The 12,532-nt window shown below is 47.3% G+C and overlaps 1 protein-coding gene across 1 annotated transcript in view; it reads right to left on the bottom strand.

The window, feature by feature from the left end:
* The window catches only part of DHX34 (DExH-box helicase 34), a 1,224,470-nt gene that overhangs the window by 1,076,524 nt on the left and 135,414 nt on the right, over positions 1-12,532 (bottom strand). Inside the window, exon 2 of the mRNA XM_069644554.1 lies at positions 11,325-12,347. Within this exon, the coding sequence (XP_069500655.1) occupies positions 11,325-12,029 (705 nt within the window). The 5' untranslated portion in view covers positions 12,030-12,347. The remainder of the gene's footprint in view (positions 1-11,324; positions 12,348-12,532) is intronic.

Raw genomic sequence — 12,532 nt, 5'->3', positions numbered from 1 at the left:
TTGGTCACCCTAGGTTACCTGGGGGCAACCAGACGTGGACTCCCTGCTCACTGTGCTTAGAGAGGCTCAGCTTCACCTCACTGATGATGCCCAACAAGGCTGAAACACGTGTATGGGGTTGCTGATGGTACTCTTGTTCAGAGAGGAATTGCCATAGCATTTCGGTGCTGGACTGCCCTTGTGGGCGGGACAAAGACTGATATGCAAATGGATATTTCCCATCTGTGAAGGTACAGTGAGCAAAAAGCAATGGCTGCGAACTCTCAATGTGGTTAATAACCACTGAACAGGTTATCATGCCTTGTTCTTTCGAGAGAGGGGCGCCTGCTACCTTTTTTGTATTTATGAAAGGAACTTGGGGTTGGTCACCCTAGGTTACCTGGGGGCAACCAGACGTGGACTCCCTGCTCACTGTGCTTAGAGAGGCTCAGCTTCACCTCACTGATGATGCCCAACAAGGCTGAAACACGTGTATGGGGTTGCTGATGGTACTCTTGTTCAGAGAGGAATTGCCATAGCATTTCGGTGCTGGACTGCCCTTGTGGGCGGGACAAAGACTGATATGCAAATGGATATTTCCCATCTGTGAAGGTACAGTGAGCAAAAAGCAATGGCTGCGAACTCTCAATGTGGTTAATAACCACTGAACAGGTTATCATGCCTTGTTCTTTCGAGAGAGGGGCGCCTGCTACCTTTTTTGTATTTATGAAAGGAACTTGGGGTTGGTCACCCTAGGTTACCTGGGGGCAACCAGACGTGGACTCCCTGCTCACTGTGCTTAGAGAGGCTCAGCTTCACCTCACTGATGATGCCCAACAAGGCTGAAACACGTGTATGGGGTTGCTGATGGTACTCTTGTTCAGAGAGGAATTGCCATAGCATTTCGGTGCTGGACTGCCCTTGTGGGCGGGACAAAGACTGATATGCAAATGGATATTTCCCATCTGTGAAGGTACAGTGAGCAAAAAGCAATGGCTGCGAACTCTCAATGTGGTTAATAACCACTGAACAGGTTATCATGCCTTGTTCTTTCGAGAGAGGGGCGCCTGCTACCTTTTTTGTATTTATGAAAGGAACTTGGGGTTGGTCACCCTAGGTTACCTGGGGGCAACCAGACGTGGACTCCCTGCTCACTGTGCTTAGAGAGGCTCAGCTTCACCTCACTGATGATGCCCAACAAGGCTGAAACACGTGTATGGGGTTGCTGATGGTACTCTTGTTCAGAGAGGAATTGCCATAGCATTTCGGTGCTGGACTGCCCTTGTGGGCGGGACAAAGACTGATATGCAAATGGATATTTCCCATCTGTGAAGGTACAGTGAGCAAAAAGCAATGGCTGCGAACTCTCAATGTGGTTAATAACCACTGAACAGGTTATCATGCCTTGTTCTTTCGAGAGAGGGGCGCCTGCTACCTTTTTTGTACAAGTGTACGATGAGCTCTCTCAACCAGAAAGTGGTCAGAGAAGGATTCCGTTCCCAGAAGGGTTTTCAACAGGGCCTCTACCTGTCTCTCCATCGGGCCTTTGCAGAAGGATTCTGGAACACTGACAACACGGATATTGTTTCTCCTGGATCTAGATTCAAGGTCCTTGCATTTTGCTTGAGTGTTGCGCAGTTCACCCTTAAGCTGCGCTATGTCCCGGCCATGCTGTGTTATCGCATCTTCGTTAGTACTGATTCTGCTTTCGGCCTCTGTAATGCAAGAGCTTTCCTTGTCCACTCTAGCCTTGAGGGAGCTGATGTTCGAAACAATATTGTCTAACTTGACATTCACAGCTAGGAAGCCGTTCTGCACCATGGTCATGAGACGGTCTTCTCTGGCGTCAGCAAGTATGTCATTTCCCATGGTTGTGGCCGCCGGCGTCCCCTGAGGTTGGGAGCTGGCAAAGGAGTCCATCGGACCAGTTTTTTTCCCCCCTGCGCTTTTCTTCTCGTATCGGCCCATGAGCCGTCTTTACAGAACAAGGACCGTTGACGTGCGTCAGGCCAGACTCACACGATGGTATAGTATTGTTCGTGCAGTTGGTTCTATTACAGTACACGATGAGTGTCGGTATATTGACTCTCAAAACCCAAAGGAGTCGTTTTGCCGGTATAATATAGCGCAAAGTCTACGGATGTATTGTGCTCTCCCACGTTAATCAGCGTCTCCGATTGACGGGTAGAAGGGTATACACTCCGATGCAGCTGGGTCCATGCACTGTCAAGCCCCTCACCTGCTTTCGTAGCGCCAGTCGGAACCCGGTTGGCGGCAGCCCCACAGAGCTAGCTGGGGCCCTGCGTGGGAGACCGCACGTCGACCCAGCCGTTGTTCGGGAGGTGGGCAGTAGGAGCAGCCAATCTTCGTCTTGCAGGGGCCTCGGCAACAACACACACGGTCTGCCCGTAGGCCCGCGTATCAAGGAAGCGCCGCCGGGATCAACGCCCCTCGCCCACACGGCCCTCTGGCGTCCGCAGAGCCTCGGTCTGGCGTGTGACTCTTCCGGATCTCAGGGGCGGCTTGCAGTCAGCCGCGCGGGCCGCCCCGCGAAACAAAGCTCAGAACTCCGCCGCGCCTCCGCGGTTTCACACAGGATTTGCACACAACGTGCAGCAGGAATGCCGGCAACAGCAGATGTAGTCGCTTCCTATCTTCGCGGCCCCAAACAGGATTCATTTATGATAAGGATGTCCTCGGGATCGGAGCACTCCAATCAGGCGGCCATTTTAGTTGCGCGCAACAGCGCCCCCCCTCCCGCCTGTAGTTTGAGAAGGGTATACTGAAGTTGTGACAAACGGATCGCATCTAGGGTCAGATGAGGTATCTCAGATAACTCCCAGCTGGTGATGTTGCAGTCGACGGCAGGCACAGCCTCAGCCGGGGACCCTAGGCAGTCCACACACCTGGCTTTGCCTGGGTCCTGTTGACTCGAAGCCTGGCAGAGAGCTCTAACACATGCTGAAGACAACTCCTTCCATGACATGAGATGAATCTAGCTGTATGGACCAGCAGACTATAATGCCTCCGGGAGAGTGCACTGCATCAATGTTAGAGCACCCAGCTCAGTATTGTAGATTGAAGTTATATGTGGGCAATGCAGAGAGCCGTCAGTGCCATGTAGCATCCAGCTTCACGGACTTCAACACATAATGTCAGGAGGTTACTGTCTGTCCTCACCGTGAAAGTGGCGTGTAGAGGTAATCCTGGAACTACTGTTTAAAGGCTCACTTCACCATCAGAAATCCATACTTGTGGACTGGGTAGGTCTTTTCTGCCATGTGCAGGCCACAGGTGCGAAAGCAACCAGTCTCATCTCACCTTTGATCTCCTGGAATAGGACAGTATGCAATATTCCGGAATGGAATCCTCGTACAAGATGAATCTCAACTGAGGATCTGCATAGGACTGGACTGGTGCTGTGGTATGGGGCCGCAATAGCTCCTTCGAAGTCCTGCTGGCATTGGTCAGTCCACCTTTCAAGGGCCCCAGGGATGGTACAAATGGTCTGCAGAGTTGGTGGCAGTCCTCTGGCTCCCCTGGGAAGGCGTGTATGGTTTAGTGAGGTCCACTAGTCATTGGGAGATGTTTGCATATCCTATGACAAAACTATGGTAGTAGTTACAGAATCCCAAGAACTCCTTCAGGGTCTGAGGGTGTTGCCAAGTGAGGAGGGAATCCTTCTTTACCAGATATTGTTGAAAGAGCCACATTTTCAGTGTTAAGCGCAACTGGGAGCATGGAAGGGCATTTCGAGCTTCTACCGGGATTGAGATCCAGATGGTCGGGCGTGGCAGGAGAAGGACTGCTTGCAAGTCTTCTCTTTTCAAACTAGCTTTGACACTAACCTTTTGATAGCTTCGCTACGAGAAATGAGAGAACCTCCAGAGGTGTAGAGTGTAGCCACCAAGTATCATAGTGTTCCGTTTGAGACCGTTTCGTAGGCGATACATGTAGTTTTGATTATGAACTTGGTGGGGAAGGAGAGCTCATGAAGTGTGTGCAGGGTTAGAGGGGTATGGCATACCTGCCAAACCTCTGAGTTTAGCCGGGAGACTGTGGGTTTTTATGCTCTTCTTGGGGGAAGAGTGTGGAGTCTCAGAATTTACGGTGCAGGCTCAGAGTTGCTGGGACTCCACCCATGCCTCCATCCGATTGGCTATAAAAGACTTCTGCTGGTAGCCAATCCGGTGGAGGGGTGGGCATGACCCAGTAGTGGCGAAAATTTGGTCTCTCTCTATACAAGACTGTCATCACACTGGGCGAAGTTTGTCACTTTGCCAGCCCAGCCTCCTACATCAGCGCCGGATCAGCTGCCGATGTCTGTCCTGCGGCGCCGATCGATTTGTCAGTGTCAGTGCTCTTCATCCACAGCGCAGTCTGCTACGCAACAGCAGAGCAGCCAGCCGAGTCAACCCAGGTGAAGAGTAGACTGGTGCCGGAGCAGCCGCCTGCCATGACCTGGAGCCAGCCAGCGCTGACCTCTGTGCCGGCCTGACGACAGCCCACCTTGCCTGCCGATTCCGAGTGAGTGAGTCTCTCTACCTGTTTGTGACATGTCTGGGCCTGACTATGTCGAATGGCTGTGACATGTAAATTCACTGTTTGCATGTTTTTTATTGGAGTACTCCTCTCACCCAAATCTCTTCCAATGCACCTCCATCCAGATCTTTATCTCTCCTGTTATTTCAGAACTCTGACCCCAATGAGGTCAATGCACCTCAATTCTTACAGACATCAAATCACTGCAATATCTGGGACATGAGCTCAGCTCTGCCAATTATACACCTCAATGCTGACTTGAAAGATCTTCCAATGCGGAGAAGGCCACTCAATTTTGCCAATGCAGCAGCCTGACTGGGTGAACCTACAGAAGATTAGCTATTTCCTCTACACACTAGCTTTCTGTTTATGCTTGCACACTACTACCAGCTGGTCACATCTTGAAATGTCTAGTTAAGTGGTTGTAAAGGGGTTGTTTATATGTGGATTACGCCCAGGGCGACCAGTCTCCACAGCTCACCAGTAGTCCTCAAAGGTTTCATGGCATGTCCCAGTTCCTACTCAGGCCGCAGATCCAGGACTGCCAATCAGCAGGGAACCTACATTCTGAGAGCCACTGTACTTTCAGGGCCACCCACTGGCTGCTACAACAACTGAGTTTACCTTGTTGACATGTGGGCATGGCATGTGGGCAGAGCCATGTGCAATTGGGTGGAGTTGTGTTTGACTATGGACGGGGCATACATCCCGGGGTTTTTGATTTTCAAATGTAGGCGGTATGGTGGAATTTGCGGCCATCTGTTGTGGGGCCTCTTCCCTACCTGCGCTAAGGCCATCCTCATTGCCTCCAACATGGCCCCAGTCATTCTAGGAAAACTGATAATAACCTCACCCCTAGGAGGAACCCCAAATATAAAGGTCTCTCCTCAGTATATTTGGGGTTGTGGGCATCTCCCTCACATAATGTACAAGTCTACCCTATATCCAAAGCTTCTGGGGCATAACACGTGTAGCCACCCGAGCATCTTTGGCAACCTAACTGGGTCCTGATGCCAAGATGTAAGACCTGAAACAAGTGTGACATCGCATGTGTAAGGATCTCACCTTTAAATATTAAAAGGAGGATTTTACCTCATAATTTGCCGGAGATACCCCTCTTCAGATTGCTCTCCCAGGTTTGTCCTGAACTTAAATCTAACTTTAGTAGCCTCAGAGATTAAACATTTGTACATCTTTCAGATTATCTCTTTCCTAGTGCCCGACTAGGATGCTTTCTCTCAGTCTCTCAGTTCCCAGTCTACCTTGCCCTTCCATGCCTGCTGTTGAGCACTACATTTCATTCTAGTGTAAGGGAACGTCCACACTTTACATCTGCCTAACATTTAGTCTAGTCCTGGGGATGACTTAAACACCCAACCAATGACTTCAAACCCTGCCCCAACCATGCATCAACCTCAACCGGAATGATATCCCCAATTGAGAAACCCCCATACGCAAGTCCATGATCAGGGCCGCAAAGCCGTTTCAAACCATAGTTCCCACAAAACCACTAAGATGGCCACCCATAAATAGTCCCTCACATGGAGGGGGGCTGTCTACCATTCCTCAAATGCAGTACAACACCTTGATGCCCCATTTCATAATAAAAACCATTTAAACACACAGTTGCACCACCTGAAAGAAATTGCCAACATCTGGGAAGGAGAAACCACTCTTCACCTAAGGCAACGTGAGGACTCTAAGGGCAATTAAGGCTCTGCACCTCTCCCAAATAAAATAGGGAGACAGTACTCTATATTTCCCGAAACATGTACTCATGGACCATCACTGGCAAGAGGTTCATCGTGATAGAAATCATCCTCCCAAACCAAGTGACAGATAATTTATCCTACTTTAAGCACTACTGTGAGTCAGATCCTACTCTCCCCGACACCCTCCTCTCAAAGCGAAAGTCAGAACAGTTAATCTTGCAACCCATTCACCTCCCAATACCTCACAATTTTGACCAGCTCTTCCTCAAATGAGGCCTTGGATCTGTTAAACGCATAAGAAGAACATCCAGAAACAGAGGGATTTATATGTGGGCCAGTAGAATTTGTTAACCCTATCACCTTATTCGCTCTGATAGCACACGCCAAGGGCTCCACCATTAGGGAAAACAGGAGAGGTGGCAGAGGGCAACCAGTCTGGTCGCAAAGAAAATAGGAAATGAAAAGAAGGAATCTCCATTAAGCAAAACCCTAGCCCTGGGTTCATCATACAGAGCTTTCACCAACTGTCTAAATTTGGGCCAAAATAACCTTGAATAAGACTGCCTACAAAAAACACCTGTTTGAAAACGTTTTCCACGTCCATGGAGATCAGCGTTCCCTCAGATCCTCCACCACCCCCAAACTAATTTGATCAATCGTCTTGCACATATTATCAGGAATTTTGTATTCATGGTTCTGAGGAATAAAAGGCCAATATAACATACAATCAAGCAGATAATTTCCTTTCTTAGGCAGAACCATGATCAGGGCCTCCATCATGCTATCTGGGAGTTTAACCCCCGTCAGTAAGCTATTGAGCAAACGCATGAGGAAGAGAACCAACACTGATCTAAATATTTCATGAAAAACACACAGTGCAACTGTCCCATTCAGGTGCCTTCCTGCCCTTTATATATCGTTGATTACCTATATGATGGTGGTCCTTATCAGAAATAGGTGACTCTAGGAACTGAGCCCAATTGTCAGGAGGCCACTTCAAAATGATCAGAGGCAGTTCATTCTCAACCTCCCTACTAATCCCTTCTTGAGCTGTATAAAGAGCTCTGTTAAATTACACAAATTGGTCCCTAATCAGTGGCCTTTCAAGCTCAGTCATTCTATTCTCATCCTAAATCAGTGGGACCAACCTGTCCATTGCTTGGGCACACAGTCTACTCCCTAACAATTTGCCTGCCTTCTCCCTCTTCTTGCAATACTTCTGCCTTAGGAACCAAAGCCTCACTAACATTTACCAGCACAGCCTCTAACTCTTTCTTTAATACACCTTGGGTCCCCCTATTGCTTTGGGCATCATCTCCTTCCGGTTCCATGTAATTTCATTGCGGGATATTTTTTGTTGGGATTTTTTACCGTAGATTTATTTACCAAAAAACTCACTGAATTCTTATCTTTGGAGGGATTCCCCCATCCCCTTTAATTTTTTATATATTCCCTAACACCCACACCTAATGTATATATTTTTCTAACCCCCCAAAAAAAATTCAATGAGTTTTTTCAGCAAAACATTTGCGGTAAAAACCCCACGAAAAAAACATCCCACGATGAAATGATGAAAGGACGTCAGTACCCTCCTTCCATCCCAACTTTCAATTTCTGTATCTTCCCCTTAATTCCTTCTCATGGGGGGTTGTAAACCCCTTGAGCTGCAGACAATGCTTAATTAAAACCCTTCCGATAGAGGTCTTGAACCCCTCCCATACCAAGGTCAAAATCGTTCTCCTTCAAATAATGTCTTATTGTCCTCAGCTATTTTCTGCACCCTTAGATCGTCCATCAAAAACAGGCAATTACAAATCCATCTCACCCAGAGTGAAAGCCTACTTTTACCAGCAGTGTCACTCCTCTTTTAACCAGCCCAGAACCTGTGAATACCAGACTAATGACCTTGCCCTCCACTATGTCTGTGTTCCTGGAGAAATGTGTCTCCTGTACCACCAAGAGAGACAACCCCACTCTATTAAAGAACCTCATCAGTAGAGAGCTCTTGGTGGGGTATTTAGGTCCATGGCACTTAACGCACCAATTCTTACATCCCCAGACTAATCACCCTACACCTTTGGTAATTCTCTTAAGCTTGGTTTCAAGCATAAGGGCCTCACTCCAATGACCTCCCTAGTAGACTAGAGATGATAATCAGAGACTTTCCTCCTTTCAAATCTTTTGCTCAGATGACAATTAACAAAATCCTCAAAATATAACAAACTTTCTCCCCACCCCACCATTCTGGTGCAATAAGTGGCACAAAGTATAGAGTGGTCCAGTCCATGCTTACTCAGCGGAAGCAAACCACTACTGCCAGCTTCTGCCTGTTCCTCCACCCACATTGACATGTCACAAAATATCACTATTCACTAAGAACATTTAGAACAACCCCTTTTCTAACTTAGTATCCCATAGATGCTCCTGTTGAACCATATGACCTCCTTTTCCAGAGTGACCCTCATGCAGCGGAGAGTTGAAATTCATCAAATTGCGCGTCTGCTTCCTAAGTAGAATCTTCAGCCCCTCCCTCCCGCATCACTGTTTGCATTGGCTGTCCAATTCTTAGTCCCTCAACACCCACCAATTTGACCATAAGGTTCTGGATCTCCAAAAGCCTGAATGCATTACACTGGACCTCATCTTTCTCAAAGATTAAGGCAAACGGGAAACCTCACCTGTATCTAATACCCCACTGTCACAACCAATCAGTTTACCCAATACTGCATGTCTATCTTATCCTGTAGTAACAGAAGCATGCCACCACTGTTTGTAGCTTATCTTTTGCATTCGCCCCTGGTCCAAGACCATCTCCCTCCGCAAGAAACAAATGTTTTCTGAGTCCTCTGTCATTCACCTCCTTTCCAGTCTCCCCCTCTTTCAGGAAAAACAAAAAAGTCAAATTACACCTCCATTCCCTATTTTCGATGTCGTCCATCTTAAAGGTAATCTCCTCCTCCCAGTGTTCCAAAGCCTCCATGTGCCTGCTCAGGATAGCTTTCACAGCACCCACGTCCCCCTTAGCAGATTCCAGCCCATCTACCCACCTGTGAAAAACCTCTAGGTGTGAAGAAAGTTCAGTCATCTTGGCAGACAAGTCCAACCTTATGACACTCACCCAGCACTCATTTAATGTGTGTTCTCGTGGCCCCTCTGTACTCCTCTTACAGGTGTAAGCCTTGTTGGCTATCGCCCTTCATCGCAGCCATGCGCCTGTCCTTGGGGTTTACGCATCCAGTCTACTATAACTCTGCAACTTATTTTTCTAGCTCATTCAGAGGAAGCTTAACCATCCTTTTGCGTTTCCACCACTACAGAAAACAGGGAATGTATCCATGTATTGAATATTACTGACCTGTAGGCAGTTTTTCACTAAAACCTTGGTATGCAAAGGGGACATTAACACTGCTACCCTGAGGGGTGCACCTGCTGCCTTCTCATTGCCCAAGATTACATACAGGCTTTAAGAGACCTCCTCTGGTCCTAAGCCTCTCTGCATCACCAGGTAAGCATGGCTCTGCATCTCTTTCCGCCCAGACTTCAGGCATCCACTGACACTTCCTTTGGGCCTCAACACACCTGGCCTGAGCTCTGGCTGACACTCTGCTCTAGTTGCTCGCCGAACCACCAGCTCTCCAGAGAGTCATGGGACCTAGCTAGGTTCTGGAGAGGCCACGCAGGGGATCCAATGCCAGTTTCCTCCTCTTCAGTGTTGTATACATCTGTCCTGGCTCCTCTGTCCCCAGGCCACGCCCAGCACACACCACCATGGCTTCCTGCTGCACCCTGATGGACGTGGGCTCCAAGCTTCCATTTTCAGGGCCAGCAAGTGTCCCCCCTGCTCAAAGCTTATCCGCTCCCATTTGACTGCTCTTTCCACCTCCTCTAATACAGTATCCATTTCTCCTCCACTTGGGCAGAGGTCCCTGGCCGAGCCCCTTACACAAGGGCTCCACCAGGTCAAGCCAGGCACATCTGCTGCCTCCTCCTGTGCATCTGTCCACCCCTATGGGAACTGGCACTGGCATTCATTGTTTACGGTTGGGGAGCTTCTCCCCCTCTGAACTCTTCTGCTCCCCGTTCAACCGCCCCCCATATGCCTCCTCTGTTGCATGGCAGCCCCTCCTCAAACTGGGCCGGATTTGCGAATGGTACCTGGCTCACACGGCTTCACTCAGTAGGGCTTGCAGCCCCTGCAGATCACTAAGCCCAATTAAGTCCATTTCCCGTCCCTTTGGGACTTTCAGCACGCCTGGGGCTGCCAAACATAAAACAGGTCCACCTCACTGGACACTTGGGGCCCTCACTTATCACAGCTTGACATGGACTTGGGGACCCTAGCTGAAAGGTTTTTGGGGCTTGAACCACAGCCATCTTGTTCACGCCCCTAGTGGTCTCCCAGTTTACTTTCTTTTTTAAATGGTGTTTATTCAGTATATGAACCTACAAACGTCGAGACTTCTGAGAATAACTGATGATGTGAAATAACATCAAGTTACAGTATCTAATCATATCTTTCCATCATGATCACAAGATTCAATATCATAGAACAAATTAACTATGTTGAAGCCGCCGACAGTGCAAGCAGCATCCATTTTTTTAGACCAATTGTCACATGCTTTCATTAAATTTTTTTAAAAGCTACGATTAAAGTCAAGAAATTTACAGTTTATGTTTGCCAATTTGGAAACATCTATCAATTACATTTTGCTCCAAATTCAAGACCTCTAACACACAGGGACAGTGGGGAGGGGCGGGGGAGTAGGGACTCTGGGCTAGACGGTGTGTGCATGTTTTGCTGTGCTGTTTGGAACCCCACATTAGTCCTCATAGATTTCAACTCAGCCTCAAGTTGCACACAGAAAAATACTTTTTTACACAAAAGTACAAATAAGAAGGGACTCAAAATAGGTACAAGAGAGAGATTTCTCAATACAGGAAATGTGCTTCTTGTTTGTACAGCATGTTTTACTAAAACTGTGAAACACCATCAGAATTATGATCACACTATGTGGTAGAATAATTGACATTAAATGCAATACTGGGCATTGCATGGAAATAGCACAAGTAACATTTAATTATGTCACTTACCTGAGATCCATACTGGTTGAGGCTCTCTATGCCAACACGCTTCGCCAAAGAAATGCAGGCAATTCTGCGGGGTTGCGTACATGCAATGTGGCTGAACCCTGCCGCAAGTAAATACTGGGGGACCTGGGTGGATTTTCCACATCCTGTGTCACCGGCCACCACCACCACCTGGTGCTTTCTCACCATCTTTACAATCTTATCTCGGTATTGGAAAATGGGCAAATTTGATTGTTCTTTCTGCAGTTTTGCCAATTTGCTGAAGCTCTGCTTCTGTGTAAAGTCTAAGAAATGGAGCACTGCCATTCTAAACTCAAGAAGCTGATTTTTAGGAATTGTCTCACGTTTCTTAGTTCTATGCCCATGCCTTTTATAATCCTTACTTTCCCTGTGATGTCCAGGGATCAACTGTTCTATATCCTTGCTGAGAATTGAAACATTAATTCGGTATCGTGGGTCATACTGCTTTGGAAGATCAGAAAGTTTGTGTTCTTTGACTTCTGCTTGGACAAAATCCTTACATTTTTCAGGCTTCTGGATGCTCTGAAACCTTTGGTATCTTTCAAAGAACTTCCAGAAATCTCTGCATTCATCAGTGCCTTTGCGGATATAATCATGGTCCCGGAAAAAGATGTCCTCAAATCGAGCCCGTGTTTCTTGACAGCTCCAGTCCCACTTAGGGCTTTCTTGTTCTTTCAGAGTAGACATTTTGACTAAATTCACATATGCCAGATGACAACTAATCTTATTTACATGTCTTCTCGGAATAGTTAGGAAAATCCTGAAATAAGATCCTTTGTTGAAGACTCCATTCCATCATTTAAACAGTTCATAAGGACACTCGCTTGACTAGTTGTAACCATGCGATGCAGAATGATTAACTCGGTTTGCTGGGCTTGGATGTATACATAGATATCAATGATCATTGTTTCCAATTACTCCAAAGTGGTCATTCATTGGGGTACTGATTTAGGAGGCCAGTGTTTCATGTCGTTAAGCCAATGCACAACCTGGGAGTACTTAGTCCTGAAATATAAAGACATGATCATTCAGTTACATTCACCAATATCTTTACGATTTCCAGCCTCAAGCAAACAACATCCATGAAAGTAATGTGTTCCAACTAGGATGTTATACAGGTGCATTTGTCTTCAAGTATGATTCTGTGCCTGTGGTGAATAGTCAAACATTTGTGCAGATATTTTTTATGA

This window comes from Ambystoma mexicanum, chromosome 2p (genome assembly GCF_040938575.1).
Source record: "Ambystoma mexicanum isolate Mex_15411 chromosome 2p, UKY_AmexF1_1, whole genome shotgun sequence".
Classification (NCBI taxonomy): domain Eukaryota; kingdom Metazoa; phylum Chordata; class Amphibia; order Caudata; family Ambystomatidae; genus Ambystoma; species Ambystoma mexicanum.
This window is presented reverse-complemented; position numbering and strand designations above follow the sequence as displayed.